General features: G+C 39.9%; 3 protein-coding genes across 4 annotated transcripts in view; 2 read left to right on the top strand and 1 right to left on the bottom strand.

Annotated features, from left to right (window-relative positions):
- col1a1b (collagen, type I, alpha 1b) overlaps positions 1-2264 on the top strand; it is a 29255-nt gene extending 26991 nt beyond the window's left edge. Inside the window, exons 50-51 of the mRNA XM_089121778.1 lie at positions 218-460; positions 1716-2264. Coding sequence (XP_088977904.1) covers positions 218-460; positions 1716-1862 — 390 coding nt within the window. The 3' untranslated portion in view covers positions 1863-2264. The remainder of the gene's footprint in view (positions 1-217; positions 461-1715) is intronic.
- Positions 2265-5365: 3101 nt separating this feature from the next.
- LOC148971030 (uncharacterized) lies at positions 5366-13303 on the top strand. 2 transcript variants are annotated; one of them, XR_016146962.1, is made up of 3 exons: positions 5366-5602; positions 5795-12981; positions 13174-13303. XR_016146962.1 is itself a non-coding variant. In XM_089121777.1 (2 exons), exon 2 carries the CDS (start codon positions 6614-6616, stop codon positions 12572-12574), a length of 5961 nt encoding a protein of 1986 aa, XP_088977903.1. In that variant the 5' UTR covers positions 5366-5602; positions 5795-6613; the 3' UTR covers positions 12575-13303. The 2 variants fall into 2 exon arrangements, 1 of the variants encoding a protein (XP_088977903.1); XM_089121777.1 differs by having other exon boundaries at positions 5795-13303.
- A 1752-nt stretch (positions 13304-15055) lies between these two features.
- Positions 15056-21269, bottom strand: LOC120469012 (uncharacterized). Its single transcript, XM_089121776.1, has 9 exons — positions 21102-21269; positions 20004-20117; positions 19487-19777; positions 18911-19105; positions 18681-18775; positions 18503-18553; positions 17986-18364; positions 17708-17887; positions 15056-16656 (listed from the first exon to the last, which is right to left on the bottom strand). Exons 1-9 carry the CDS (start codon positions 21136-21138, stop codon positions 16463-16465), a joined length of 1536 nt encoding a protein of 511 aa, XP_088977902.1. The 5' UTR covers positions 21139-21269; the 3' UTR covers positions 15056-16462.
- Between the last annotated feature and the right edge of the window lie 5860 nt (positions 21270-27129).

The raw sequence follows: 27129 nt of genomic DNA, 5'->3' as shown, positions 1-27129 counted from the left end.
TCCATGTGCGTTGGATTTAGACGAAATTTCAAAAGTGTCACTATATGACGCCCTACGATGAGAACGCATTGAATAATCACATTTTTGACATTAAAATTTTGTAACCCTTCCACTCAAGCTCAAGATGCTCTCTAGAACCAAACAGAAGCATATTCATTAGTGGCCACGAAATATTTCATGATCTTATGCAGGAAGTAATGTGGTGTCCTCTGTGTAGTTCCAGTATGGCAGCGATGGCTCTGATCCAGAGGATGTTAACATCCAGCTGACCTTCATGCGCCTGATGTCCAACGAGGCTTCTCAGAACATCTCCTACCACTGCAAGAACAGCATCGCCTACATGGACGAGGCCACGGGCAACCTCAAGAAGGCTCTGCTCCTGCAGGGCTCCAACGACATCGAGATCAGAGCCGAGGGCAACAGCCGCTTTACATACAGAGTCAGCGAGGATGGCTGCACGGTGAGCACACCACCATCTCTCACGTTGCTTTTTTTTTTCCCTCCTCATAATGTTTCTTATACAATGTGTTTTGTAGTCCAACCTTTGAGTTTGCATCGCCCAATTTGCTCATCATGATAAACTTATGAATTTTGATGCCTAAACACAATCAGAAGTAAAATGTACGCTGTAAATGAACTGCACCAAAGTTTGAGTTGGAATAGTTTGCGAGTGTGAGATTTATAAACACAATGAGGCTGTAAAAGCACCTAGTGAGCAGATGAGTTTACGTGTTCGACTGATGATGGTTAAAGGAGTAGTTCACTGTTAAAAAAAAAAAAAAACTTTTGCTGATAATTTACTCACCCCCATGTCATCCAAGATGTCCATGTCTTTCTTTCTTCAGTCAAAAAGAAATTAAGGTTTTTGATGAAAACATTCCAGGATTTTCTCCATATAATGGATTTCAATGGGAACCAAACGGTTCAAGGTCCAAAAGACAGTTTCAGTGCAAACTGTTCAAAGGGCTTTAAACGACACCAGACAATGAATAAGGGTCTTATCAAGTGAAACGATCGCTCATTTAATAAATAAATAACAAAGTTTAAGTTTTATAAGCTCAAATGGTCGCCTTGCTCTGTGCGTTCATGACTCTCCTGTTCGAACTTCTTCGAAAATCTTCGAAATCTTTTTTCGTGTCATTTGGTTCATTCAACAAACGAAATAAACGAATTGACTCGGAAAAAGATTTGTTCATTTTGATGAACAAGTTCGAACAGGAGAGTCACGCAGAACAGAGCAAGGTGACCATTTGAGCTTATAAAACTTAAACTTTGTTATTTATATATTAAATGAGCGATGGTTTCACTTGATAAGACCCTTATTCATCATCTGAAATCGTTTAAAGCCCTTTGAACAGTTTGCAGTTTGCACTGAAACTGTCTTTTGGACCTTGAACCGTTTGGTTCCCATTGAAGTCCATTATATGGAGAAAAATGCTGGAATGTTTTCATCGAAAAACTTAATTTCTTTTTGACTGATGAAAGAAATACATGGACATCTTGGATGACATGGGGGTGAGTAAATTATCAGCAAAAGTTTTTTTTTTTTTTTTTTAAAGTGAGCTACTCCTTTAATGTAAAAGAATTGTGCTTTTCAGGCGTTTAACCCGAAACCCTTTGACTTCAGGACGATGGAACTGAAAGTGCGAAACGACACAAATACGTCATTATTATCATAATTAATTTGTCCTTTTTTATTTGTTTGTTTTCCACAGTCACACACTGGCACATGGGGCAAGACAGTCATTGACTATAAGACAACGAAAACATCTCGTCTGCCAATCATTGATATCGCTCCTATGGACATTGGTGCTCCTGATCAGGAATTCGGTGTAGAAGTTGGCCCAGTCTGCTTCTTGTAAAAAAGAAAAAATCTGGACATGATTTTGCTGTTTTTTTTTTCTAGCAGTCATCTTCAAATCTTTTCCTGTTCATTAAAAAAAAACTCTAATTCGGCTGCAAATCGGTCCATGTGCTTAAACCTGAATCCTTGAAGACGGTGCTTGTTGCGATTCCCATCTTGAGAAACATTCTTAAAACAAAATCGAGGACCACTACGTTAGCCAGTATCACCATCATGGACACTTCCTTTGCGTCAGCTGACAACAAGAAAATAATATATACCTGTAAAACGCCCCGCCCCCTGGAGTCCACAGAAAAACTACCACCTGGTGACTTTTTTTTGCCCACTGCAAAGGGACAATGAAAAACAAGCAAATGCTAATGTACCATTCTCTGGTGTTGAATAAATATGACAAACGACAGCCAAGTGTCTTGTTCCTTCTAACTGAGAGTGAAACATCACACAGGGAACAGATTTAGCTCAATGGTATGATGTCATCTTGATATAAAGGCTACCTCAGGACAAAAAAGTGCATTTTTGGGGGGGAACGAGGGCAGTTTTGTTATTCAGCGATTAGTAACAGGTATGAAAAGGTGCTACTTCCTCTCCAGGTCCTGTCTGTGGTATGTTTGTATTTGAGAGAAAACAAACGTATTTTTATACTGTCACTTACACTTGCAGGGCCTTTTTGGTGCTAAATGTCAACAGAATGTCAATGTGATGCAATCGCTCTTATCAAAGTGTCAGCGGATGAGGAGAATAAAACAGCTGGATAGGTCGGTTACTGTAGATTTGCACTTAATCTGATGTGGGTTAAGTAGATGGACTGATTCCCATTTCCCCATCCTGAAGTTTCTAGAGAAGTCTTATTTTTGTCTGTACGTGCCGCTCCCCCCGTCTCCGGATTTTATTTCTACTTTCAAAATGCAATGCACATCTTTTTTTCTATTTTATTTTTGTTTGTTTGATTTGTTTTCAGTGAAAGGTTTCTCACAAAAACGTAAAACGAGGCGGCAAAAAGAAAAGAGCACGGAAGAAATAAACCCTCCAATGGTTCCAACAAAGGATCTGTACTTATTTTGTACATGTATAGTATTTCAAGATGTTTTTAATTATTTTGGATGTTGAAATAAAGCATGTTTATGTGGTCAACTGGATGCTGGATATGTTATCTTCTTGCCATGGCCTCAGTGCCTTTCTCTAAGCATGAATTAAACAAACTATGATGCTTTCACTCAACCACCTTAATTTCTACTTTATTTCCAGGGGTTGTGCTTGGGTTGCATGTTGATAATGGGTTGGAAACTTTCATATTTCTGAAAAGCATAAAATGTTAAAACATAGTTAAAACTAAAAATTACCGAATGAATTGGCATTCAAAATTAGTATTGCATCTGTACATCTCTAGTTCTTCAATGTACATTTTAATACTGAAGAGTGAGGCCCCTTCCAACTCTAGTCTGGCACAAAACTGTTTGGGTATATTGGCACTTGTCAAACCAAAAATGCACTTTTCCACTCCTGCTAATCTAGCCTACATCATAACTCATACATATATACACTAGACGCCACCTTTGGGTTCTAACAAGAGGGTAATCCATCGACCGGAAAAAAATAAATAATAATCCATCGACCGGAAGTTGAAGCATCGCGAGAGCTGCCATCTTAGAACTTCACTTGCGTTAGCATTCCCATTGACTTCCATTCATTTTGGCGTCACTTTGACAGCGAATAACTTTACATCTGAGGCGTTTGAAGACCCCATTTGTCCTTTATTTATTTCTAAAGAAACACGACAATGTATGAAATGCTCCATTACCTTGTAGCTTATGTTATGGCACTGTAGAAGCAGTTTTTTGTAAAAGTAGGCTAACGATTGCGTTATACCCACGCGACTCACTGTCCCTGCGCAGAAGCAGGTCCCAAATATCAGTGCTATATTAGGACTTTTTTTCTTTCCATCTTTTTTTACAGTCTACGGTTTTACCCATTTGTCAGCAAGCTCCCTGCCTTGCTTAGCCAGACACTTTGGTTCTGACTTACTATGCCCCAAAAATTACTTCTTGCAGCTACAGTATATGGATTGATACTTTTTGTTTGTCAACACAAATGACATTATCAGTATGAGTATTTTGGGTGGAGAATCCTCTCTTTTGAACTTGTGACATGTGTAGTGAGGGGGAACTCTCTGTTTAGAAATATCGGTATTCTGACAAATTGCAACCCTAAATACCTTTCTCTTTACCGGGCTAAAAGCCTGTTCCCAGTATGATAACTATAATGATAAAGATATCTTTTAAAAAGAAATCATTCTAAATATTTATATTTAGAATGATTTCTTTTTAAAAGAAGAGCAGAGTCCTCACCACAAAACGACTTGGAAACAATATCTTAGAATAACTTTCATATTTTATTCCAGCACATGAACAATAAAAACATTGACAGCCAATCAGAATCCATTCCACTTGACAGAGCTCCAGCATTTTAAGTGTCCGACGACAAAACTGTAGTACATGCTTAGAATGAACAGTGTTATCATCGGTCATTGGTGTGGACGCTAATATTGTGATACGTTCCGTGGTTGTTTTGGCAGTGTTTTGGTTTTTTTTTCCTCCTCTCTCTCTCTCTCTCTCTCTCTCTCTCTCTCTCTCTCTCTCTCTCTCTCTCTCTCTCTCTCTCTCTCTCTCTCTCTCTGTAATTCTGCAGCTCTACCAAGTAGGGAGGAGAGAGAGGTGATTGATCACACCTGCCGCTTGTTGCACGGGAGACGCTACCTGCTCAAAAGAAGTTTCAGAGAACATTCAAATTGTGTGGGGGAGCTGTAAGGAGGTGGGTGCCTATTTTCATTTTTGTATCACTTTTTTCTCCCGTTTTTTGGCTAGTTAGGGAGTTAGTGTATCTTTCTGTTGTTCATTTGTGGCAGATTAAGAAGTTTTACTCCCCAACTAGTCAGAGGGTACTTGTGTTTGTTATTTTGGCATTTAACCCCCTCCTGAGGTAATTTAAGTGGTTATGTTTTGTTTATTTTGTTTAATAATTATACCCATCCTGTTAATATATTTTTGTACTATAATTTGATGTGTCTGTCATACAGGGCTGGGAACGGGAATAGGCATGTTTATTTTCTTTTCCTTTTCACTGTTTACCACTTACACCTAGACAACTTTACTTCAGGGACGTAACAATTGTTACAGTTATTGTTTTTGGTGTGAATGGGCTTTAAAAACTTGTTGGCTTTTTACAGTGCCTTTCAACTCTCTCTGTTCATGAGCACTTAAAATGAATCAATGACACAAATTAAAGTCAAGTCAAAATGTATTTCTATAGCACATTTAAAAGCAACAGAGATGCACCAGTGTGATGTACAATAAAACATTGAGCATATAAAAAGGAAGCATAAAAGAAAACATGCAGTGGACAAAATATAAACACATTAAACAAAATACAAAAAAACAAATTAAACAATACAAAAATGCGTTAAAATATTAACATTTTTCTTAAGTTTGGAGGTCTGTATGTAACTAACTCTAAGGAAATTGAAAAATAATAATTTCAGAGCTTTATTTTATTATTTTCTCTGTTAATGTTAAGAGACTTTTATTTTGGCGCTTCCTAGTGGAACGTTAATTTCGCGTCTATAAGGGTGAGACTAGTTAGTCAGACGCATCCACGGAGGGAAGAAGGAAAGACACAATTTGGTCTGAGGTTTTATAAAGCTCAAAAGGGATAATTTAAGCACCTAACTGGAACGGGAACAAGGTATTGTGTGTTTATCTTGTTTTATGGTTATGTACAGTAATATGAAGGTTAATTCATTTATCTGTAAAAAGGTGTTTAAATGTATTATTTTCTCTCGTGGCAAGCTAATGTACGTTTTTAGCATTGTTAATAATAGTCGGGTAATGTTTATGTTTGTAAGAGCTCATTTTATGTTATTTATCTGTCCTGTAGCTCTTACGTTGTTTCAAGGAGAAATATGGAAACGAAAGTAGATTTGTGTTTAATCAAGGCTGACGGCTAAATACAAATAAAGGCTTCTGGAAACATCAGTACGCTTCACCATTGTCTGGCTGGGGGTTTGCTACAGTAAGAGCTTGACCCGCATCGATACCGACGACGACTCGTTGTCTACGACGGACTACGGAGGGTCTTCACGGCGCCGGCTAGCTTCCGCGATATCGCCACGAGGTGTCAGCGTGGACTCATCTAGTTGCATCCGCGCGCTTCGCACCTGACCTACTTTGGACAGCGGTCTCACGTATTCGGTGCAATGGTCAAGTACAGTCACACGCACGGACATTGATGCAGGATTGTGAGTATTAACCCATTATTATACTGTCTGTAGTACAGCATATAAGGCGAACAACAGATGATTTGCTTCTTGGACTGAACATTTAATACTCAACGGCTCAGTAAGGAGAGCATCAAAATAAACTCTTGTTGCATTTTACACCCATACCTGCATACATTCCATGGACTCTTTCTAATTAAGGAGACGTACGTTTTTTGGACTTCGCATCTGTTTCATTTCTTAACTGTGGTTATTGAAGCTGTTGCATTTACATTTCTCACATTTTGGATCTAATAACGTTTTGTTTATTGTGATATTACATTGACATTTACAGTTATTTGAATGTCTATATGTAAATGCATATGTGCTAGCTATTATCTGATGTTGTGATATTTCATGTTTGCTGTTCTATAACAAGGGATTGATTATATCTTCTAAAGGGATCTTCTTCTGCCATTAGAGTTTAAAATTGGATAATAATGTCAGAGTCAGGTAATGAGAAGGAGGTGGTGGAGCAGATGGCTAGTTCTCAGCATGAAGATTTACAAAGTGAAGCCCACATAATGGTAGACTCATCAGAGAGACCATGTCTGAAGGAAACAAATGAAGCTAAACAACAAGGTCTAACTGACTTCCAAGGCAAGCTTAAGGATGATAATGCTCTTGAAGGCCCTAGACGCTCTGAACGCACGCGCTATCCCACAGAGAAGATGCGCGCACATCAACTCGAAGAGGCCAAGAAAAAGGAGAAAAGGCTGTATGCCATGTACGAGCAGTGGAAGCTCCACACACGCAAGGCAAGAGATCAGCTAAAGTCTTTTATGTCAGAGAGTCAACTCTGGCCTCTCATTGAAGAGCTTAAGAAAGAAAAGGAAGACATAATGACCATTTATTTTGAAATTCGAAATCTCACCACACCCTCTACCGACATTAGAAGAAGAGTTGATACATGTGAATCGGTGACTACAGAAATCACCAACATTGCCTACAGCAGAGCTATAGATAATGAAAGCGAGTTCAATGAACAGCAGGAAAGACATCGCCTTCATGAACTGCTCCGCCATGACTATGCAAAGTCTGTCTATGGATCCGCAGCTTCTTCGTTAAGTCACAGCCAGTCTGACAGCCACAGCTCCATAACTACATCCATGAAAGCAAAACGTGTGGATGCTGCAGCTGAACTAGCAGTAAAAGAGTCAAATTATCAGATGCTGCTAGAGGAAGAAAGGCAAAAGGAATCTATAAGAGAGTTGGAGGAACAACAACGCAAAGCTTTAGAGGCACAAAGGCGTGAGTTGGAGCGATTGCAGGCAGAGAAAGAGATACGGGCAGCCCAAGCCAAGTTGAAGATCTACGATAAGGAAACAGAACACAAGGATGCTAACCATGCTAAAAGGGAAAGGAACATGGAAGCAAAGAATGTGCCTGTAACTGCATTGCCCCTGTCTCAAGTCGCATCGCCCCGTTATACAGACGTTCCCTCTCTCGCTCAGATTCTTCAAGACAACATAGCCTTAAATAGGCTTCCTGTTCCTGAGCCATTTGTCTTCAATGGCAATCCCATACAATTCATTGAATGGAAGGCAGCATTTACCTCACTCATTGATCAAAGGGCAATCACACCAGCTGAAAAACTATACTACCTGAAAAAATATGTTGGTGGTCAAGCACGGCAGGTTTTAGATGGCAACTTCTATCGAAATGACAATGAAGCCTACCAAGATGCCTGGGACAAACTAAATCGTCGCTTTGGCCAGCCATTCGCCATTCAGAGAGCATTCAGAGAAAAGCTAACCAACTGGCCGAGAATACCATCAAAGGATGCTGAAGGACTTAGACACTTCGCAGATTTTCTGAATGCTTGCCAAGATGCCATGCCTTATGTCAAGGGTCTCGACATATTAAATGACTGTGAGGAGAACCAGAAGCTCGTTCACAAACTACCAGACTGGGCAGCTTTGCGATGGAATCGACAAGTCACGCAAAGCCTAAATGAAAATCAAGAATTCCCAAGTTTCAAGGAGTTTGCAAAATTCACATCGACTGAAGCTGAGATTGCTTGCAACCCCATTACGTCCTTTCATGCCCTTCGTTCATCAGATTCTAGTGCTGAGAAGAGAAATCTCAGAGACGTGAAGAAAAACAAAGCCAGTGTTCTTTCCACTCAAACAGTTCCTGACAATGAAAACCACAAGTCAGAACAGAGGAAAGTTAAGACTTCATGTATCCTTTGTCAAGATAATAGACACCAGCTTCATGCATGCTCCAAGTTCACTGAGATGGTGTTGGTTGAGCGACGCAACTACATAAAAGAGAAGAAACTCTGCTATGGATGCTTGAAACCCGGCCACAGCGTGAGAGACTGCCGTCACCGTCATTACTGCGACCACTGCAAAGGAAAGCATCCTACAGCTCTACATGATGACAATTACAAAAGGGAAAGGTCTACATCAGAACCAGAAACAAATCGACGTGCTGCTGCAACGTCACTCAGTGTAGCAGGTGAAGGGTCATCCAACACATCCATGGTGATACCAGTCTGGGTTTCATCTAAAAAAGATCCAAGTACTGAGAAACTTGTCTATGCGTTGCTTGACACTCAAAGCGATACTACGTTTATTGATCAAGAAGTGAGTGATGAACTTAATGCTGACAAGTATCCAGTGAAACTGAAATTGACGACTATGAGTGGTAAGGATACAGTTCTCACAAGCGAAAGTGTTTCTGGGCTTCGTGTTAGAGGATATAGTTCTTCAATTCAAGTCGATCTTCCGGTCGCCTATACAAAGGACTGCATACCTGTAAACCGCTCTCACATCCCCACTTGTGAGACAGCTAAACAATGGAGTCATCTTGCGGAATTAGTGGATGAAATCCAACCACTGAAGGACTGTGTAGTAGGCCTTTTAATCGGCTACAACTGCTCAAGAGCCATGGCACCAAGACAAGTCCTTTTAGGAGGAGATGAGGAACCCTACGCTGTAAGGACGGACTTAGGATGGAGTATTGTAGGACGCTCATTGCAAACCCATGATGCGCTGAGCACACGTCATCTGTGTCACAGAATTACAGTTAAGGAGCTACCTCCGGTAACTCCTACCGACGTCATCCGCATTTTAGAGTCTGACTTCAAAGATGGCAGTGACGACAGCAAAATTGTGTCACAAGACGACATCACATTCCTCAACATACTGGATAAGGGAATAAGGAAAAACATACATGGCCATTATGAAATGCCTCTGCCCTTCAAAACCAGACCCAGCTTACCTGACAACAAAGGCTCAGCTATGACACGTCTCCTTCACCTTAAAAGGAAATTGCAACGTGATGAAAGGTATAAGGAGCATTATGTTGAATTTATGGAGGAGGTCATCGGAAAGGGAGATGCTGAGCAGGTCAAGGAAGGTGGGAGAGAAGGTGAGAGATGGTACATTCCCCATCATGGTGTGCATCATGCAAAGAAGCCAGATAAACTTCGCGTGGTTTTCGATTGCTCAGCCAGATACAAAGGAACAAGCCTGAATGATCACCTCCTCTCTGGACCTGACATGTTGAACAACTTAAGTGGAGTTCTCATCCGTTTCCGACAGCACCCCGTAGCATTGATGTGTGACATTCAGAAGATGTTCCATCAGTTTCATGTGGACGAAGCTGATCGTGACTACCTGCGCTTTCTCTGGTGGAAGCAAGGAGATTTGAACTCACCGCCCAGCGAGTTTCGCATGAAAGTACATCTGTTCGGTGCAGCTTCCTCTCCGGGATGTGCAAACTATGGGATGAAACATCTAGCTAAGGAGAATCGCGACACCTACACTCAAGGCTCGAGATTTGTTATGAGGGACTTTTATGTAGACGATGGGCTCGTGAGTGTTGTAAACACTGAAGATGCTATTAAGCTTGCCAGGGAAGCTCGTGAACTCTGCGCCATGGGTGGTCTCCGACTACATAAGTTCGTGTCTAACGACAGAGAGGTATTAGAGACTATACCACCCTCCGAGCGAGCTATCAACGTGAAGGATATGGACCTCGCATTTGATGATTTGCCACTTGAGAGAGCTCTCGGGATTCAATGGGATGTGGATTCTGACCACTTCAGGATTAACGTCAGCCTTAAGGAGCAGCCTGCAACACGACGCGGCATTTTATCTACAGTGGCTTCTCTGTATGATCCCCTTGGGTTTGTGGCGCCAGTCGTCCTCAAAGCGAAGATCATTCTTCAGGAGATGTGCAGACGGGGTACTGGCTGGGATGATCCTCTCACTGATGAGCTTCGCCCAAAATGGGAAAAATGGAGAAGTGATCTGACCCACTTGGATAATTTCACCATATCCCGTACCTACTCACCTGCTGGATTTGGAAGGGTCTCAAAGACAGAGTTGCATCACTTCTCTGATGCCAGTATGAAGGGTTACGGGCAGTGTTCTTACCTACGACTCCAAAACGAAGAGGGAGATATTCATTGTGCCTTAGTTGTAGGAAAATCACGTGTCTCTCCTACCAAGGTCACAACGATTCCAAGATTAGAACTGACGGCAGCAGTCGTTTCCGTGAAGATAAGTAACATGCTTAAGGAGGAATTGGGATTTATTAACGTTGAAGAGTTCTTCTGGACCGACTCTAAAGTGGTCTTAGGTTATATAAGAAATGAAGCACGACGATTCCACACGTTTGTGGCTAACCGCGTTCAGAAGATTCAGCTCAGCACAGCCCCACAACAGTGGCGATATGTCCCAACAAATGAGAATCCTGCTGACCATGCTTCTCGGGGCTTAACTGCTAGTGAGCTCTTGTCATCTACCTGGCTGACTGGGCCCAAGTTCTTATGGAACAAGGAAATAAAGCTGGCTACAGATGAGGTACCAGAGTTAACAGTCGGAGATCCAGAGGTCAGGAGTGCTCTAGTGCTCAGTACAAAGACCACTGAACATGTGAGCATCGTTGATCGCTTGTCCAAGTTCTCATCTTGGTTGCTAGCTACGCGGGCAGTTGCACGCATTCTCAGGCGCATAAGCAAGAACAGATCAAACGATCTCACCTCTGTCACGGAACGAGCACAGGCGGAACATTGCATTATCAAAGATCTGCAGAAAAATGTGTATCAAGAAGAGTTGAAACTGCTGAGTAAAGGGATTCCTCTACCATCTCACAATCCGTTACATGCTCTCGACGCCTTTCTCCACGACGACGGTGTTCTCAGGGTGGGAGGAAGACTGTGCAACTCCTCTCTTCCTTACTTTGTCAAGCACCCTGCAATCATTCCCAAAGACCATCACATAACAAGGATGATTATTGCCTATCACCACGAAAGGATGAAACATCAAGGTAAAGGTCTTACCATTAATGAAATAAGGCGCAGCGGCTACTGGATTAAAGGAATCAACCGGGCGGTCGCTTCCTACATTCGTCAATGTGTCACCTGTAGACGGCAACGCAAACCTATGGAAGAGCAAAGGATGGCTGATCTGCCCCCTGAACGGTTGGAACCATCACCCCCCTTCACCTTCTGTGGCATGGACTGCTTCGGGCCATTCCTTACAAGACAAGGAAGAAAGGAGAACAAGAGGTACGGCCTTCTTTTCACTTGCCTTAGCTCCCGTGCTGTTCATATTGAGTTCCTTGAAGACATGTCGACAGATGCCTTCATAAACGGCCTCCGATGTTTCATCGCCATACGTGGTGCTGTTCGTCAGATTAAGTCTGATCAAGGAAGCAACTTTGTCGGTGCCAAAAATGAGCTCAGAGAAGCTTTAAAGGAAGTCGATTCAGACCGTCTGGCTGTATTTCTTGCAGAGAAGCAATGTGATTTCTGCATGAATGCACCCCATTCCAGTCATGCCGGAGGGGTGTGGGAAAGACAAATAAGGACAGTGAGAAGTGTTCTAAGGTCCACTCTTGCCCTTTCCTCTGGTAGACTAAATGATGCTTCGCTACGGGCCTTTTTCTATGAAGCCATGGCTATAGTAAACAGTCGTCCTCTGACTGTTGACAACCTCAGCGACCCTCGTAGCCTTGAACCACTCACCCCTAACCATCTTCTGACAATGAAATCTGTTCAGGCCTTACCCCCCCCAGGTGAGTTCGTCAGAGAAGATGTGTATGGCAAGAAAAGGTGGAGACATGTCCAATACCTTGCGGAACAGTTTTGGAGTCGCTGGCGAAAGGAATACCTTGCCAATATTGCTCTCAGACAGCGCTGGCATGCTCCAAGGAGAAATTTACAATTGGGAGACATTGTAATCATGAAGGGAGAGGATGTGCACAGGAACGAGTGGAGATTGGGTAGAGTTTCAGAAAGAACTGTTGATGAAGATGGACTTGTAAGGAGAGTTAAAGTCCGGCTTGGTGACCGTAAGCTTGGCAAGAAGGGAGAGCGTCTTCACAAGGTGTCCGAAGTTGAGCGCCCTATCCAGAAGCTTGTCCTGCTGCTGGAGACTAGCTAAATCTGCTCCCTCCACTTCATAGCGCATAATATTTCATAGTTATATATTATCATAAGTTGGTTTAGTTCTTATACAGGTTCTGGGAAGGCAATTTTTTGGTTAAAATCATTCGTGTCTAATGCAGACTGTGTAGAGTTCCATTATTTACTCATGATTGGTGGGAGTGTAACTAACTCTAAGGAAATTGAAAAATAATAATTTCAGAGCTTTATTTTATTATTTTCTCTGTTAATGTTAAGAGACTTTTATTTTGGCGCTTCCTAGTGGAACGTTAATTTCGCGTCTATAAGGGTGAGACTAGTTAGTCAGACGCATCCACGGAGGGAAGAAGGAAAGACACAATTTGGTCTGAGGTTTTATAAAGCTCAAAAGGGATAATTTAAGCACCTAGCTGGAACGGGAACAAGGTATTGTGTGTTTATCTTGTTTTATGGTTATGTACAGTAATATGAAGGTTAATTCATTTATCTGTAAAAAAGTGTTTAAATGTATTATTTTCTCTCGTGGCAAGCTAATGTACGTTTTTAGCATTGTTAATAATAGTCGGGTAATGTTTATGTTTGTAAGAGCTCATTTTATGTTATTTATCTGTCCTGTAGCTCTTACGTTGTTTCAAGGAGAAATATGGAAACGAAAGTAGATTTGTGTTTAATCAAGGCTGACGGCTAAATACAAATAAAGGCTTCTGGAAACATCAGTACGCTTCACCATTGTCTGGCTGGGGGTTTGCTACACTGTAGTTATTGACTAACAGTTGACTGTGGAGTTTTTAATAGTAAGGTAATTTCATGAATAGTTGGCAACCTATCACAGCACCACGCTTGAATTCACTGAGCTCCTGACACAGGGTTCCTGCACACTTTTAAAAGTCAAATTTAAGTCTTTTTAAGACCTGAAGAAATCAAAATTAATACCATACATTAGGGGTGTGCAATATTGACAAAAATATCTCGATGTTTTCAACATTTTGTTGATAATAATTAGATGATATTTTACTTATTGTGTTTTTGCGCTGGTGCCATGGCTGGTTTAGGCCTGTTGTTGACAGCAGACTAGCAAAGATATTTATATTTTTCATATTATGCAGTGGTCAGTTCACAGCAGTGACAGAAATTATTAAATAATGTGCAATATTTGCCACCTTAAATTGATTTCCAGAGGCATTTCCACCTATATATATGGACATGTTTTTATCCATATTATCCTTATTTAGAATTATGTATCACATTTTGTGTCAAATACTAACATTCAAATTAACTTTTACAGTAATTATACTTATTTATACAATAATACTTAATTACACTATAATTATACAGTACCACTGTTAACACTCAAATTAAATCAATCAATCAAAATCCATCTTTGCAGTGCAGAGGTGACACAGAAGCAGCATCAGAAGTGGCATTAATATTTACACTCCATTTACAATTGCATAAATAAAGCTATAAGGTTTTTTTAAATCAATATTTAAATATGAAATATTTCTAACTTTAACATTTTACTTTAAATATAAACTAAAACGAATTGGTTACGTAACGTAACCTCGGTTCTCTCTAGATGAGGGAACCGAACGAGTATTGTACAAGCTAGCTTACGCTACGGGAAAGATTCAGTTGAAGTTGAACCCAAAAAATTGGGAGGTGGGACCCCGGGGGGACTCTTATGAGTGGGGAATATATGTATGTACTTGTGATAAAAAAGGCCAGCAGAGCGGGCCGTAGATTGTGTAGTACATAAGCACAGATAGGGAAGAACAAAACGGCAAGGCCGGTCTGTGTGTATGAGTCTCCCAACAGTGCGGCTCAACCAGGAGAGCTGAAGTATGCTAGACTTTTGCTAGTTTACCCTGCAGGGCGGGTACTTCCGGATTGTAAAATCTGACAAAGGTGGAGGGGGAAGCCCATCCAACAGCCACACATATGTCCTGAATGGAAATACCGCTGGACCATACCCGCGATGAGGCCATGCCTCTAGTGGAATGAGCCCTGATGCCCAGAGGGGATGGCAGGTCTTTAGACGCAAATGCGGTTGAAATAGCATCAACTATCCATCTGGACAGTGTCTGTTTCAAGGCGGCTAGACCCTTAGTGCGCCCACCAAACGAAACGAAAAGCTCCTCAGAGCGTCTGAACGGGGCAGCGCGTGTAGTGTACAAACTCAGAGCCCGAACCGGGCAGAAGAGATTGGCGTCACAATCGCTATCGGATGGGGAAATAACCTGAGCTTTGAACGGGGTACCAGTCGCTTTGTGGACATAGCCATGTCTATTTTTAAGAACGACTATAGAGTCATTAGGTCCAAACTCAAGACACGCAGCGCTAGCAGAGAGCGCGTGAAGGTCTCCCACACGTTTTACTGATGACAGGGCAATCAGAAAGACGGTTTTGAGCGAGAGGTATTTTAGGTTCGAAAGGGGGGGTTTTTATAGCTTCGAGAACTATAGAAAGATCCCAGATCGGAACCGAAGGGGGGTGCGGAGGGTTCATCCTTCTAGCTCCCCTGTGGAAGCGGATGATTGACCGGAGGGAAAGCATAAAGCGGCCGGCTGGGCCAGTCCTGGGCTAGCGCGTTCTCGCTCTTTGAGAAAAATATTGGGCAGTGAGTGTTCTCTTCCGACGCGAAGAGATCTACCTCTGCTCTGCCGAATATTCGCCACAGCTTCTGGACTGTTTGAGCGTGCAGGGACCATTCCCCCGGGAGGATGAGGTTCCTGGACAGTCTGTCTGGGCATTCGTTCAGATGGCCCGGCACATGCGTAGCTCTTAGCGAGAGCAGGTGACTCTGGGATTAAACTAAAATGCGTTGTGTCAGCAGGAAGAGATTCCTGGATCTGACTCCGCCCTGGCGGTTTAGGTAGGAGACCATGAATATATTGTCTGAGCGGATCAATACGTGGTGGCCCTGAATGCATGGGAGGAAAACGCGCGAGCGCGTTCTTGACCGCTAACATCTCCAGACAGTTTGTGTGGAGGGAGCTCTCTTGAGCTGACCAGGGGCCAAAGGCCGGTGAGCCCTCGCAGACCATGTTGGGTGCGTCTGACGAGATGACTTTTCGGCGAGAAAAAGTCCCCATGGTAATGCCCCGCTGAAACTGCGTTGACAATGGATACAAAATTAAAGGATAATTTTTTGGCTTCAACTTCTCAGAAAAGATGAATCTTTCCCGCAGCGTAAGCTAGCGTACGCAATACGAGAGAACCTCTCGTAAGAGAACCGCCAGTAGGCGGCGGCAAGTAATAAGCGAGTTGAGGGAGTCATTCATTCAACCGATTTGTTCAAACGGCTGATTCATTCGGGAAAGAAGCAAGTGATTGTTCACTGAATCGTTAAAATGACTCATTCAAAACGCGGATTTCAGTCAAGAAATCGCACCGCTAACGTTACGGTTTCATTTTGAGATTCTATTCGGTGAAATAAAGGCAAAACAAACAATATTGATAATGTTATGTCTAAAAACTAACTCACAATGTCAATTTATTTTTGATTTAACTATTGTACAACATAAATATCACGGGGAAATGGCACTCTTACTGATGTGATATTCTAATATAAGAACATAATATGATATAAATATAAGACAACAACTAGTTTGGGGACAAACCTATAACTGCACACATCACGCAGTCGCAGTGAAAGCACGAGAGACGACTGCGATGTCAGTTCTCACTACCTCATACATCGTTAAAAATATTAGAATATCATAATATCAAAATCAGAATTATACCTAAATTAATAATTCGTTCACAAATTTGATGGTTTTAATTTGGAAAACTTTTAGATATGACTAAGTAGAAGTGTCGTCTAAAATTTAAGACCTTTCATAAGTAAAAATAAGACTTTATAAGACTTTTAATGGCCTTAAATTTAAAAAATCTAATTTAAGGCTTTTTAAGGATCCGAAGAAACAAATGTTTGTAGACGATGACTTGTCTTGACTTTAAAAAAGCAAATGTGTGTGTGATGACTTGATGATTTCTTTCCAGTCTTGCAGTCTCTCGTGTTCTTGCTCAGACGTTGCTCAGGATGGAGTTGGACTTCAGGCTTCGGGTCGAGTCTCGAGCTCTCAGCAAGTTTGTTATTTCCTATCCAATACAAAGATTATATGATTATAAATCAACTGAATGATATTTTAGAGCTGAGTTAGAACAGAATTTAATGGTTTGCATCACTGATTCTGTTATTTTCCTGTTTATTACTGTGAAGCCGCTTTGAAACAATCTGTATAAATGAAGGTGACTTGACTACAACAAGAATATTACAATGAACACAAATTTGAAAATCTCACTACAAATAATCCAGAATTGAAGACAAAAAGTAATAATCCTACTCTCTGTTACACTTCCTCACACCTGAAACTGATCGAGTGAATCTCCTGAACTTCTCCAATCTACTGCAGATCTTTACTAAACCATTTATGTTGTAACATCTGCTCTAACGTCGGGCGTTTAGTTGGATCCCGGGCTAGACACTGGCTAATCAGATCCCTGCAATCTGTACACATTTGAATAAGGAGAGAGCTGGTTAGTCATGACCATGTGACCTGGCATCTATGAAAATAGCATCTAAAACATGATTAATATGCTGCAAAATGTGACTTATCTTTACTTTAAAAGTGAAGTATGTCGTTTCTGCAACACTAGTGGCAGCGAGTGGAAAAAATGACAAAATAAAACATATTTTCAATAAACCTAGCAAAGGCCCCTTCCGCGAAACGCGTCTTTCCCGACTTAAACATCTCGAACGCGGCTCTTACTGGTTCATGTTTCAGCTCCGACATATTAGAAATACTTTCAGCTGTGTTGCATTTGTCTTTCTGAACAGGTGCATGATGATGCTGTCTGGTATTGAAGCGTGCTTTGTAGCGCGTAGCATCACAATGCTCTGTTCACTTTGACGTGTTCATGACCTGTTTAATCTTTGAAGGTATAAATGCAGTGAATTTTGGCTTTCACTTCTGTAACTAAAGCTGCATTTCTTTTCCCATGTCTCCGCCTGCTACAGTAGCGACGCCCCAAACTCTACTATACGTTGAGCTATGTATAAAAAATCTTACATACTTCACCTTTAACTGTTTCTGTACAAAGCCTTTGCTTCATGTGTGTGTTTATCAATGTATGAATATTATTCACTCACTTTTGGATAAGGTGGGGTTCAGAAATGTAACGTTGGCTTCTGTGATTTTGCTTCTGTTGCGAAAAGGAGTACGTTGGTTCATCATCATGAACAGCAACACCCCTAGAGACCAGACGTTTGCTGGGACGGCGTGGAATTGAGGTTCTGTCAAGACTTCAGGTGGGCAGTAATCCGGCGCTCCTGTAAGCAAGACATTTGCACATTGTTGAGCTTTTGTTTAAACATCAAATAATTAGTAAATCACTGCATTCAGGTTTCCACACTCCCAGAATGCTCACCAGTGTAGATGTTGCTCTCGTAGCCATCTCTACTAAACAGCTGACCGCAGCCAAAGTCTATCAGCTTGAGCTGGGCCGGACGTCTCTGCAACAGGAAATTCTGCGGATGGATGTCGTGGTGAAAAACCCCCTGACGGATGCAGTGTTGCACTGCCTGCACAGCCTGTCGCATTAAGAACCGTGCCGTTGGTTCATAGATTAGATGATTACGAATGAAGTCCAGCAAGCTCTCCCAGGCTTCAGGATACTCCATAACCAGAGTAAACGCTGTCGGATGTTCAAACCACTCGTATAGTTGAATGATGAAGGGGCTTATGGGTTCTCGCCTCATCATCATCATCAGCGCCACTTCTGTAACCAGAGGTTTGGGATGCCCAGGCTGGAGAAAAGTAGCAGACAGAAGGTAAGCAGGGTAAAAATCTGAAGAACACGCTTCATGATTAAATGTACTTAATCTTATCTAATAGTAATCTGCACTTAAACAACTCAACACATATTCAGTTTTTGGCCAACTTACAATAGTAAGATAACGATTGTTGTCACTCTTGCGGATCCGCTTGATGGCAACCTGCAAAAACAACAACCAGTTTCAATAACAGTTTTCAAGCACTAAGTATTAAACCATCTGTGAATAGTTTTAAATATGTTTTGATGCATGCAAGAGCAAAATGTGTGTACAATTCTGTAAATTTGACCTTTTTGTTATCAAATCTGCGTTCTCCCTGGTACACCCTGCCAAATCCTCCGGATCCAATCAACTTTATAACGGCATAGAGAGACTCAAAGGACTCTGAAAAAAACAAACAGAAACATATTAGTTTGCTAGATAATTATATTATAAAGGGGAAAATAATAGGAATGTTCTCTGAAAACAAGCCTTATTTGTAGTGGAATTTGTTAATGAGAATAATGAGTGGCGATATACCATTGTTTGCCTTGATGCCGGAGTGATCAGGAGCAGGAGATGATGGATCAGGATCAGGCTCTGGCTCCAGATCTGCTGGAGGAACAAAAGGCTCCACAACAGTCACTGCACTACAGTGGCAACAGCAGCAGAAAACACGCTTCACAGCCTTCCAGAGCCTGTAGAGGAAACGACCCGTTCCTTTCTTCCTAGATCCTGAAATGAAGAAAAAACAACTATTAGAAACATGATCTCTGACGTCAAATTGAGCAATAATGACATCATTTATATTTCACTGTAATGCAACAGATCTAAGAAATATTTCCACGCTACTATTAAATTATGAAAATGTTATTTCAAAAAAATGTAAACCGGTTAAAAATATTTTTTTTCTTTGTTAAAAGAACTCTATTTTATGGGAATGTTACTTTTGAATGTTCTGAAAATGTTAGACGAATGTCCAATTAAAATATGAATCATTTGTATTGTTTTTTTTTAATTCAGAGAAATTTTGCTGAGCAACCGTAAATGTGACCGGACATTAACATGAAATAGCAAAATGTCTCTCAGTAGACTTGACTCTCGTTTCAGCCTCACCTTTTGAGCTCTTGTTCGCAGGAGAAGCCTCCATGGCACCCTGAGCAGTTCGGCCATTTGAAGTCTGTTCTGGTGGCTCGACAGGAACTTGCCCGGGCAGTGGAGGGCACAGCCACCCTTCCAGGCTGTGGGACCTGGACAAACAGGAGTCGCTGCAACTGTCCTGTTGGTTTGAGCTCTCTGATCCATCGCCCCTCCTCCTCCTTACCACGCTGTACGAGCCTCTGCGGCTCAGACTCAACGACTCCCTACAGAACCAGCCCTCCACATTGACCTCAGAGAGGGACAAAGCTGATGCCCAGAGAACAATCAGTTGAAGCAAATTTCTCACATCAAAAACTCTTTCTTTTATATATATATATATATATATATATAGGCTGTATAATATGAATAATCAATGTCAGTGGTCACACCAAATTGTTACTTTAGTTGGTTCAACTTATTTCAATGACAAATCAGCCATTGAAAGTAGAACTAGAAACTGAGCCGTAACTTCTTTATTAAAGCCTATTCTCACCTCTGCAAGAAGAAGTGAGTGTACGTCCATCGTCTGGGCTCTTCTGGCTGCTGCTCTTCTGGCTGCTGCTCTTCTGGCTGCTGCTCTTCCTCGTCCTCCTCCTGTCAGCCTGACCTGTGGACACAGAAACAGAGTCAGAAGACAGAGGAGTTAAATATCCAGGAAGACCCTGGCTCTGTGTCTGGGTCGGGTCTGGCAGCGGATCCTGATCACGGTCATCAAAACCGGATCTCCAAACCTCCTGACCCGCCGTCTGACAGAGAGCAGCTCTCCTGGATCTGGAGCAGCCTGAGGCTGGGATATTTCACACATCACCAGTGTTGGGTAAGTTACTCTAAAAAAGTAATTAATTACTAATTACCTCTTCAACAGTGTAATTAGATTACTGTACTAATTACTCTCTTTAAAAAGTATTTAATTACTAATTACTTTCAAAATCCCATATCAATCTCAACCAGCTGGATAATACAAGGATAGACATGAATCTGTTTTAATTCTTTCAAATAAATACTATAAAATTGCATGAATTATCCTTAAACTGACGAAGGTGGAGAAGGTTACATTATAAAAACATACTTTTTAACATCAGACAATACATTTTGATGTTAAACCCACTATTGTTTTATGTCTGATCTCATGACATTTCACACTTTTTTCATACATATTATACAATAATTCATACGAATTTGTACGAGTGCGGTCGTACAATTTAGACACGTCATAAAATCATACGAATCGCTGTGAGATCGGATTGATCTTTACACAGTATTTACCTCAATTACATCAGAAGTAACTGTAATTAAATTACAGATAAATGAAGAGTAATCCCTTACTTTACATTTTCAAGGGAAAAGTAATTACATTACAGTAATTAATCACTGAGTAATTAGTTACACCCAACACTGCACATCACATACTGTAGTCAGTAGTAATGTTTTAATAATAATAATCAATAATCAATGTCAGTCTGTGGTCAATTACTAATTGTTGTTTCAGTTACTCATTAAATGTGAATTAAAATGGGTTCTTCACATTAATGTAGTCAGTTATTGAACAAAATCATACCAAAAACCAAGAATGAAAAACTAAAGCACTCACCACCTCTTCTTTCACCCGTCAAGTGAGCCGTTGACATCCTCCTCCAACCTGCAATACAACAACAAAAAATACAGCACAAAATGCAGTACAATACAAATCACCTTAAATGAAAAAAATAAAGAAAATAAAATAAAAATAAAAAATAAGAAAGGAAAAAAGAAAGAAAGAAAAAAAGAAAGAAAGAAAAGAAAGAAAGAAAGAAAGATTTTTTTCTAAAATAAAAAAACTATAAAAAGTATTCTCAGAAATTATATAACTTTTAAAAATATAAATATATAAAGGATATATTCTGCAGAATAAAAGTCTTTTCTCAGAAATCAGCTTCAAAATCGCAAGATTCGCTCAGCAAAAGTCTGTGAATTCGCCTCGTCTCTCTCAATCAACAAACAGCGATCGATCGGTTCAAGTGTAAATATGCATTCAGAATTCAAAACACGCGCAGCGTCGCTATAGCAACCGAAATTCAAATCACGCATGCACGCGCACATGAACACACCGATCTGAACACATTTATTGAAGTTACAAATTCAGTTTGGGCGTTTTCATATGAGATTTATTTTTTCTGAACAGTTTTATTATTAAAATAATTGGAAAATGCGTGGCGCAAGGGAGATTTTTTTTTTTTATATATAAGATTGGATGACGTCATGCTTGTTTATAAGCTGTGATAGTGTAGTATTTTTCATTTACTGTAAAGTGTTCATTTGTGTGCATATAGTCTTGATCTTTTTCAAATGTCACTAAAACATCCATCCACTCACTATTACACACACATTCTTTATCTTGTTTAACTCTTTCCCCGCCAAACACGGAATTTTCCGTGTTTAATGAAAAAACGCATCTGCGCCAAACACGGAATTTTCCGGGTATCCGTGTTTTAGGTGGTATACGGTAAGGAAGACCTGCGCGCATGTCCTGAATGATTGCGCAACTCTTTGTTTAGAGAAACAGATTGCAATCGTCTCAAACAGTGGAGTAGTGAGAATGTATCAGACAGACAATGCAGAGGTATATGGCTGAAGTACTGGAGGTTAATGGACTCGGAGTCCGATCACTCTTTATTTGATAATTCTGAATCTGATCGGGACGAAGTAGTCAGTGAGAGAGATGCACATGTTCATGCTAGCCATGGACGTGCCGCAGATCGTATAATATTATGACACTATAATATGTATGTGTGTGTGCAGGCATTTATGTGTGGCTGTCTAAATATGAAGGTGTAATTGTCAAATTATTTCTCTCTTTGTGCACATTTACCACATTGTAAAATGTATTTGTGTGTGTGTGTGTGTGTGTGTGTGTGTCTAGGCCTGTTTATTGTAATTCCAATTATTCATAGGTAGAACACAGAGAGGCAGAGGCAGAAGTTTTATTGCAAAAGTTACATTTCCCTTACATCCTGGGAAATTTGATATATTTTACATTTATTTTATGTTTTTAATTTATTTTGGAAAGTTTTATATATGAAGGAAACAACATCTGAATGTATTCTGCTTTTAAATGCACTTGTTTGATAAAAACACCTTTTTCTCAGTTTTTTGTCCAAAATGTTGTGTTTTTGACAAAACCTACCTCTGTTCAAGAGGCAATAAAAAAAGAACAGATGAAGATAAAATAAAAACGTTTTTTTTGCCTAAAAGCAGAGGCTCAGATCTTTATTTTTATATATATCATCTTCATATATTCATGGAAGAAAATATTCAGCGGGGGCATTCAAATTTAGCGAAAATCGTCAAAAACCCTGGCGGTGGCTGGCAACTTTTTTTTAAAACGCTGGCGGGGAAAGAGTTAATGTGTTATTTTGATATCTTTACTGAGAGCACGTCCTGTAGGCTATAATATTGCACTATAAAATGCTATCTAATATTAAGCCTACAATTGAATGAAATTATATTTTTAATCATTATTTATTTATGGGGGGGACGTTTTTCAAGCTTCAATCAGTTTTAAAATAAATAAATGATTCCGGGTTTTTTTCACACTGTGAAAATGTTTGGATCGATGACATTTTTACGCCACCAGATGGCGACAAGTGACTAAAAATATTTGTCTTTGAATCATTCATTCAGGAGATTTGTTCAAAAATGCTGATTCATCCACTAATAAAACAAGTCAAGTATTTGAGTGAGTCATTGATTAATTCATTCATACCAAGCGTTTTGTTCATTTAAATAATTAAACATTTTAAATAGACTGCAGAAATTGACATTTTGTCAGAACCTCTAATTAATTGTTATTTTGTTTAGTTTTTTCAGAATCGTGATTTCTTTTTCGTGTAATGTTAGCTACACAGCTCGTGTATATATCATGTTGTTTATGTAGAAAGTAGGGCTGGAAATGACTCAAGCCCAGGGGCCTCCACCGCTTTAAGACGAAGGTCTAATATTTAAAATGGGGAATCATTTTATCAAGACAGGAGTATCAGTAATGGCCTTTATTCATAAAAAGATGCCATTAAAGAAGAATTTAAAATATCCTGTCTTTATGTTGTTTCTACAACATAACAAAATATATATTAAAATTGTTTTTATTTGCGTGAATAATCAGAAAAAAATTTGATTGATCAAGTTAGTTTTTTTAATCAATTGACATTATTTCTTTTATTATTATTATTTCACTCTAAAATTAAAACAATGGAAGCAATTACAACAGTTAACAAAATGTAAATAACCCGGCTGTCGGTTTAAATGGTCTCCACATTCAGCAATGAACAGTGACAGTCAACACAAGCTTCTGCAGCTTGATTACGACAAGTAAGTCATGTCGTCTTTTTATATATTACTTATAACATGAAGCATTGTGTGTTGTAAAAATATATAAAAAAGTATTGTTAAAAAAATCAAAGTTCCCTTTAGTCCGTTTTAATCATGTCCGGAAAGTGAAATCGATTGGAAATGAATCCTAGCTATCCCAGTTAGCTCGCTAGCATGAAGTAATTACAGTTTTTTTTTTTTCGATTGCTAAACGACAGTGAGCACAACTGGAGCTACATGTGCAAAACTCTAACTCCAGTCTGCACAGCAGCAGTTCATGTGGACCAAACTCTAGTTCGTTTTTCATTGCTGTAAATCCACAGTGTTGTGCAGAACATAACAATTGAAAATTAGCAGTTTGCTTCAATAGTCTGTAGTAATTTACAGAATTACTTTAATGAGAAAAAGGTAGAAACTAAAAGCACATTCTGTAATACTGTAACCCTGCCTCTCTCAAGCATCAGGCCACAAGTTTTTAGCCTTTCAGCTGAAATTGTTTGAAAATCAGCAGTGTGTGAAAGGCACAAGGCTGAAACTTATTCTGTTTTGAATGTGTGGTTCACAGTTTTGACAGCAGTGTGTTAGCATTTAACAAAGTGCTGTAAATCCACAGTGTTGTGCAGGTTGTGGGATAAGTGTGTAGAGTTTTCAAAACTGTGTTCAAGCAATGAAAAACGAACTAGAGTTTGGTCCACATGAACACTTCCTGTTTCAGTTTGTAACTGTTTTCTTTATTTCACATGTATAGAAAACATCTTAAAGATGTTTGTTTAACTTTTTGATTCAGTTTTAAATGTTCTGTTGGTTGTATTTTATCCCAGCTTTTATGTAGTGTTAAAAAACTGAAACAGGAAGTGCTTCTGGACCAGTGTTGTGAACAATCTACATCTTGTGAAATGGTCTATATTATTGAACCCGCTGTACTAACGTTACCTTACTACGGTGATAAAATGTGGTGTATTGAGATGATGTGCATTCATTGGTTCCTATGCCTGGGAGAGGGTATTTAAGTCACATGATGTGATTTGCATGTGCGGGTTGTGATGTAATCTGTGTGCGATGATCTAAACACCAGTAAAAGACATGTCTGAAAGCATTTAGGTTTTGCCTCATGAATATATAACATAAAATGGCGACAAGGATAAATGCTATGTGAGATGACATGCCGCAAATCACCATTGCGGCTTTATATTCTCTATTCTCTGATCTAAAATATGATATAAAATATGTGCACTTTATGTGGGTTTCTCTTTTATCATCAGGTGTTCGAGATCCACCTATGGAAAGGGCATCCTGGCTAGACAGACAGAAGCATGCAGCCAATGCCAGGTGAGGCCCCGCCCCCTTACCTGCGAGCGCTGCTGTTCTCTGATTGACCTCAAGGGGGAAATCCATCAGCTGGAAACTGAAGCCTTTCTGGGGGCCGCCATTGTAGCAGACACGGTACGCTCAGCCATCAGGAAGTGAGTGCATCTAATGGGCTTCACTTTTCTCTGTTGAAATCTATGGGGTCACTGTGTCTATTTCTTATACTGTCTGTGGTGGATATCCACTCATTACTTTCAATTACATAAACTCAAGAACAAGTGCGCCGATCCACGTCGATAGATTGCAATGCAGCGTCAACACCGTATCGGTACTTTAAGCACACGAAGAAGAAAGGATATTTTATCAGATTTTTACAGACCACAGTTGTACTGTATGTTAATTCAGAAAATTCATTTCAGACTTTTATTTATTTATTCACTTACTTCACATCAAACCACATTTTGCATCACATACAATAGTTGATATAAGAGTGAAAGAAATCTTAGTAAACTGATCAAAACTCCAAACAGACCATGTTCCCATTATGTCGTTCAGACTGGAAATAACTGATCCTGTATTGGTATCAGCAACAATACTCCCTACAAAAATCTGTATTTTTGTATTTCCAATTCAGTACAGATTACAAGTGTGACTTTTTTTAACACCATTTGCCATTCTAGTCAAGTCTTGTCCAAGTGTGTGTGTCTTCATTTTGCACATCCCTAACAAACAAACAAACAAAAATAAAAAAGAAATCCAAATCTAAAATGACCTTAAGGCTGCCAGAGGGTTAAGCAGATCGGTCAGATTTGACTAATGCAAAAATATTCATGGTCCTACTAAAACAATCAAAATGACGTGTGAAGCAAAGCATTACACGAAGAACAGACTTTGTTTTGTTCAGTTCCTCACATAAAGACTTTAAAGGGATAGTTCACTTTGAAATTACTTTTTGGTATGTTTTATCTTACCTCAAGGGCATCTAAGATGTAGGTGTCTTTTTCCGCAGTATTTTCAATTTTGACATTTTTCAGTCAAACCGTTCTTGTCTGTCAGTCATATAATGGAGGTCTATGGTCACCACCTCAAAGAGCATGCACAGAGAAGTCCAAATTAAACATGATTTAATGACTCGTAAATGTAAGTACACATTGATGGCCTAAGACACGAAACGAGCGGTTTGTGTGTGAAAACTAACAGTATTTATATCGTTTTTACCTCGTGTAATCACAGTCCAAGTGATTTGAATTAGTTGTCTAAACTGAACCATGCCCAACGTTTCGCCAGAAGTGTCGACGTCACTCTTTGTTTACAGAGATTTCGGAATTTTTACCTTTCACTAAACAGATTTAGATATACCGAAATCGTCTTCCATGGCGGTTTCCTGTATATCTAAATATGTTTAGTGAAAGGTAAAACTTCCGAAATTTCCGTGTAAATATTGAATGATGTACACACGCAAGCAATCACTTCCAGCGGATTCTTGAACATGATTCAGTTCGGTTCAGTTGGATATTGACAACTGATTCAGATCACTTGGACGTGACTGTGATTACACGAGGTAAAAACGATATAAATACTGTTCGTTTTCTCACACAAACCGCTCGTTTCGTGTCTCAGGCCATCAATGTGTACTTACATTTACGAGTCATTAAATCATGTTTAATTTGGACTTTTTTGCATTATATGACTGGCAGACACCACCGGTTTGACCGAAAAATGCCAAAATTGAAAATACTGCGGAAACAAAGACACCTACATCTTGGATGCCCTTGAGGTAAGATAAAACATAGCAAAAAATAATTTCAAAGTGAACTATCCCTTTAACTCACTGCACAGGTCACATGGACAGGTTTTATAGTGCTCTATGCTTTTTGTCCTTTCTCCTTTTGTGTTTCATGAAAAACAACAGCAGCCTATGGGGTTGGAATAACATTTTTGGATGAATTTTTTTTTTTTTTTGGTGA

This window comes from Pimephales promelas, chromosome 17 (genome assembly GCF_988280905.1).
Source record: "Pimephales promelas chromosome 17, fPimPro1.hap1.1, whole genome shotgun sequence".
NCBI lineage: Eukaryota > Metazoa > Chordata > Actinopteri > Cypriniformes > Leuciscidae > Pimephales > Pimephales promelas.
Note: the sequence above shows the minus strand (reverse complement) of the source record. Positions and strands in the feature narration are given on the sequence as shown.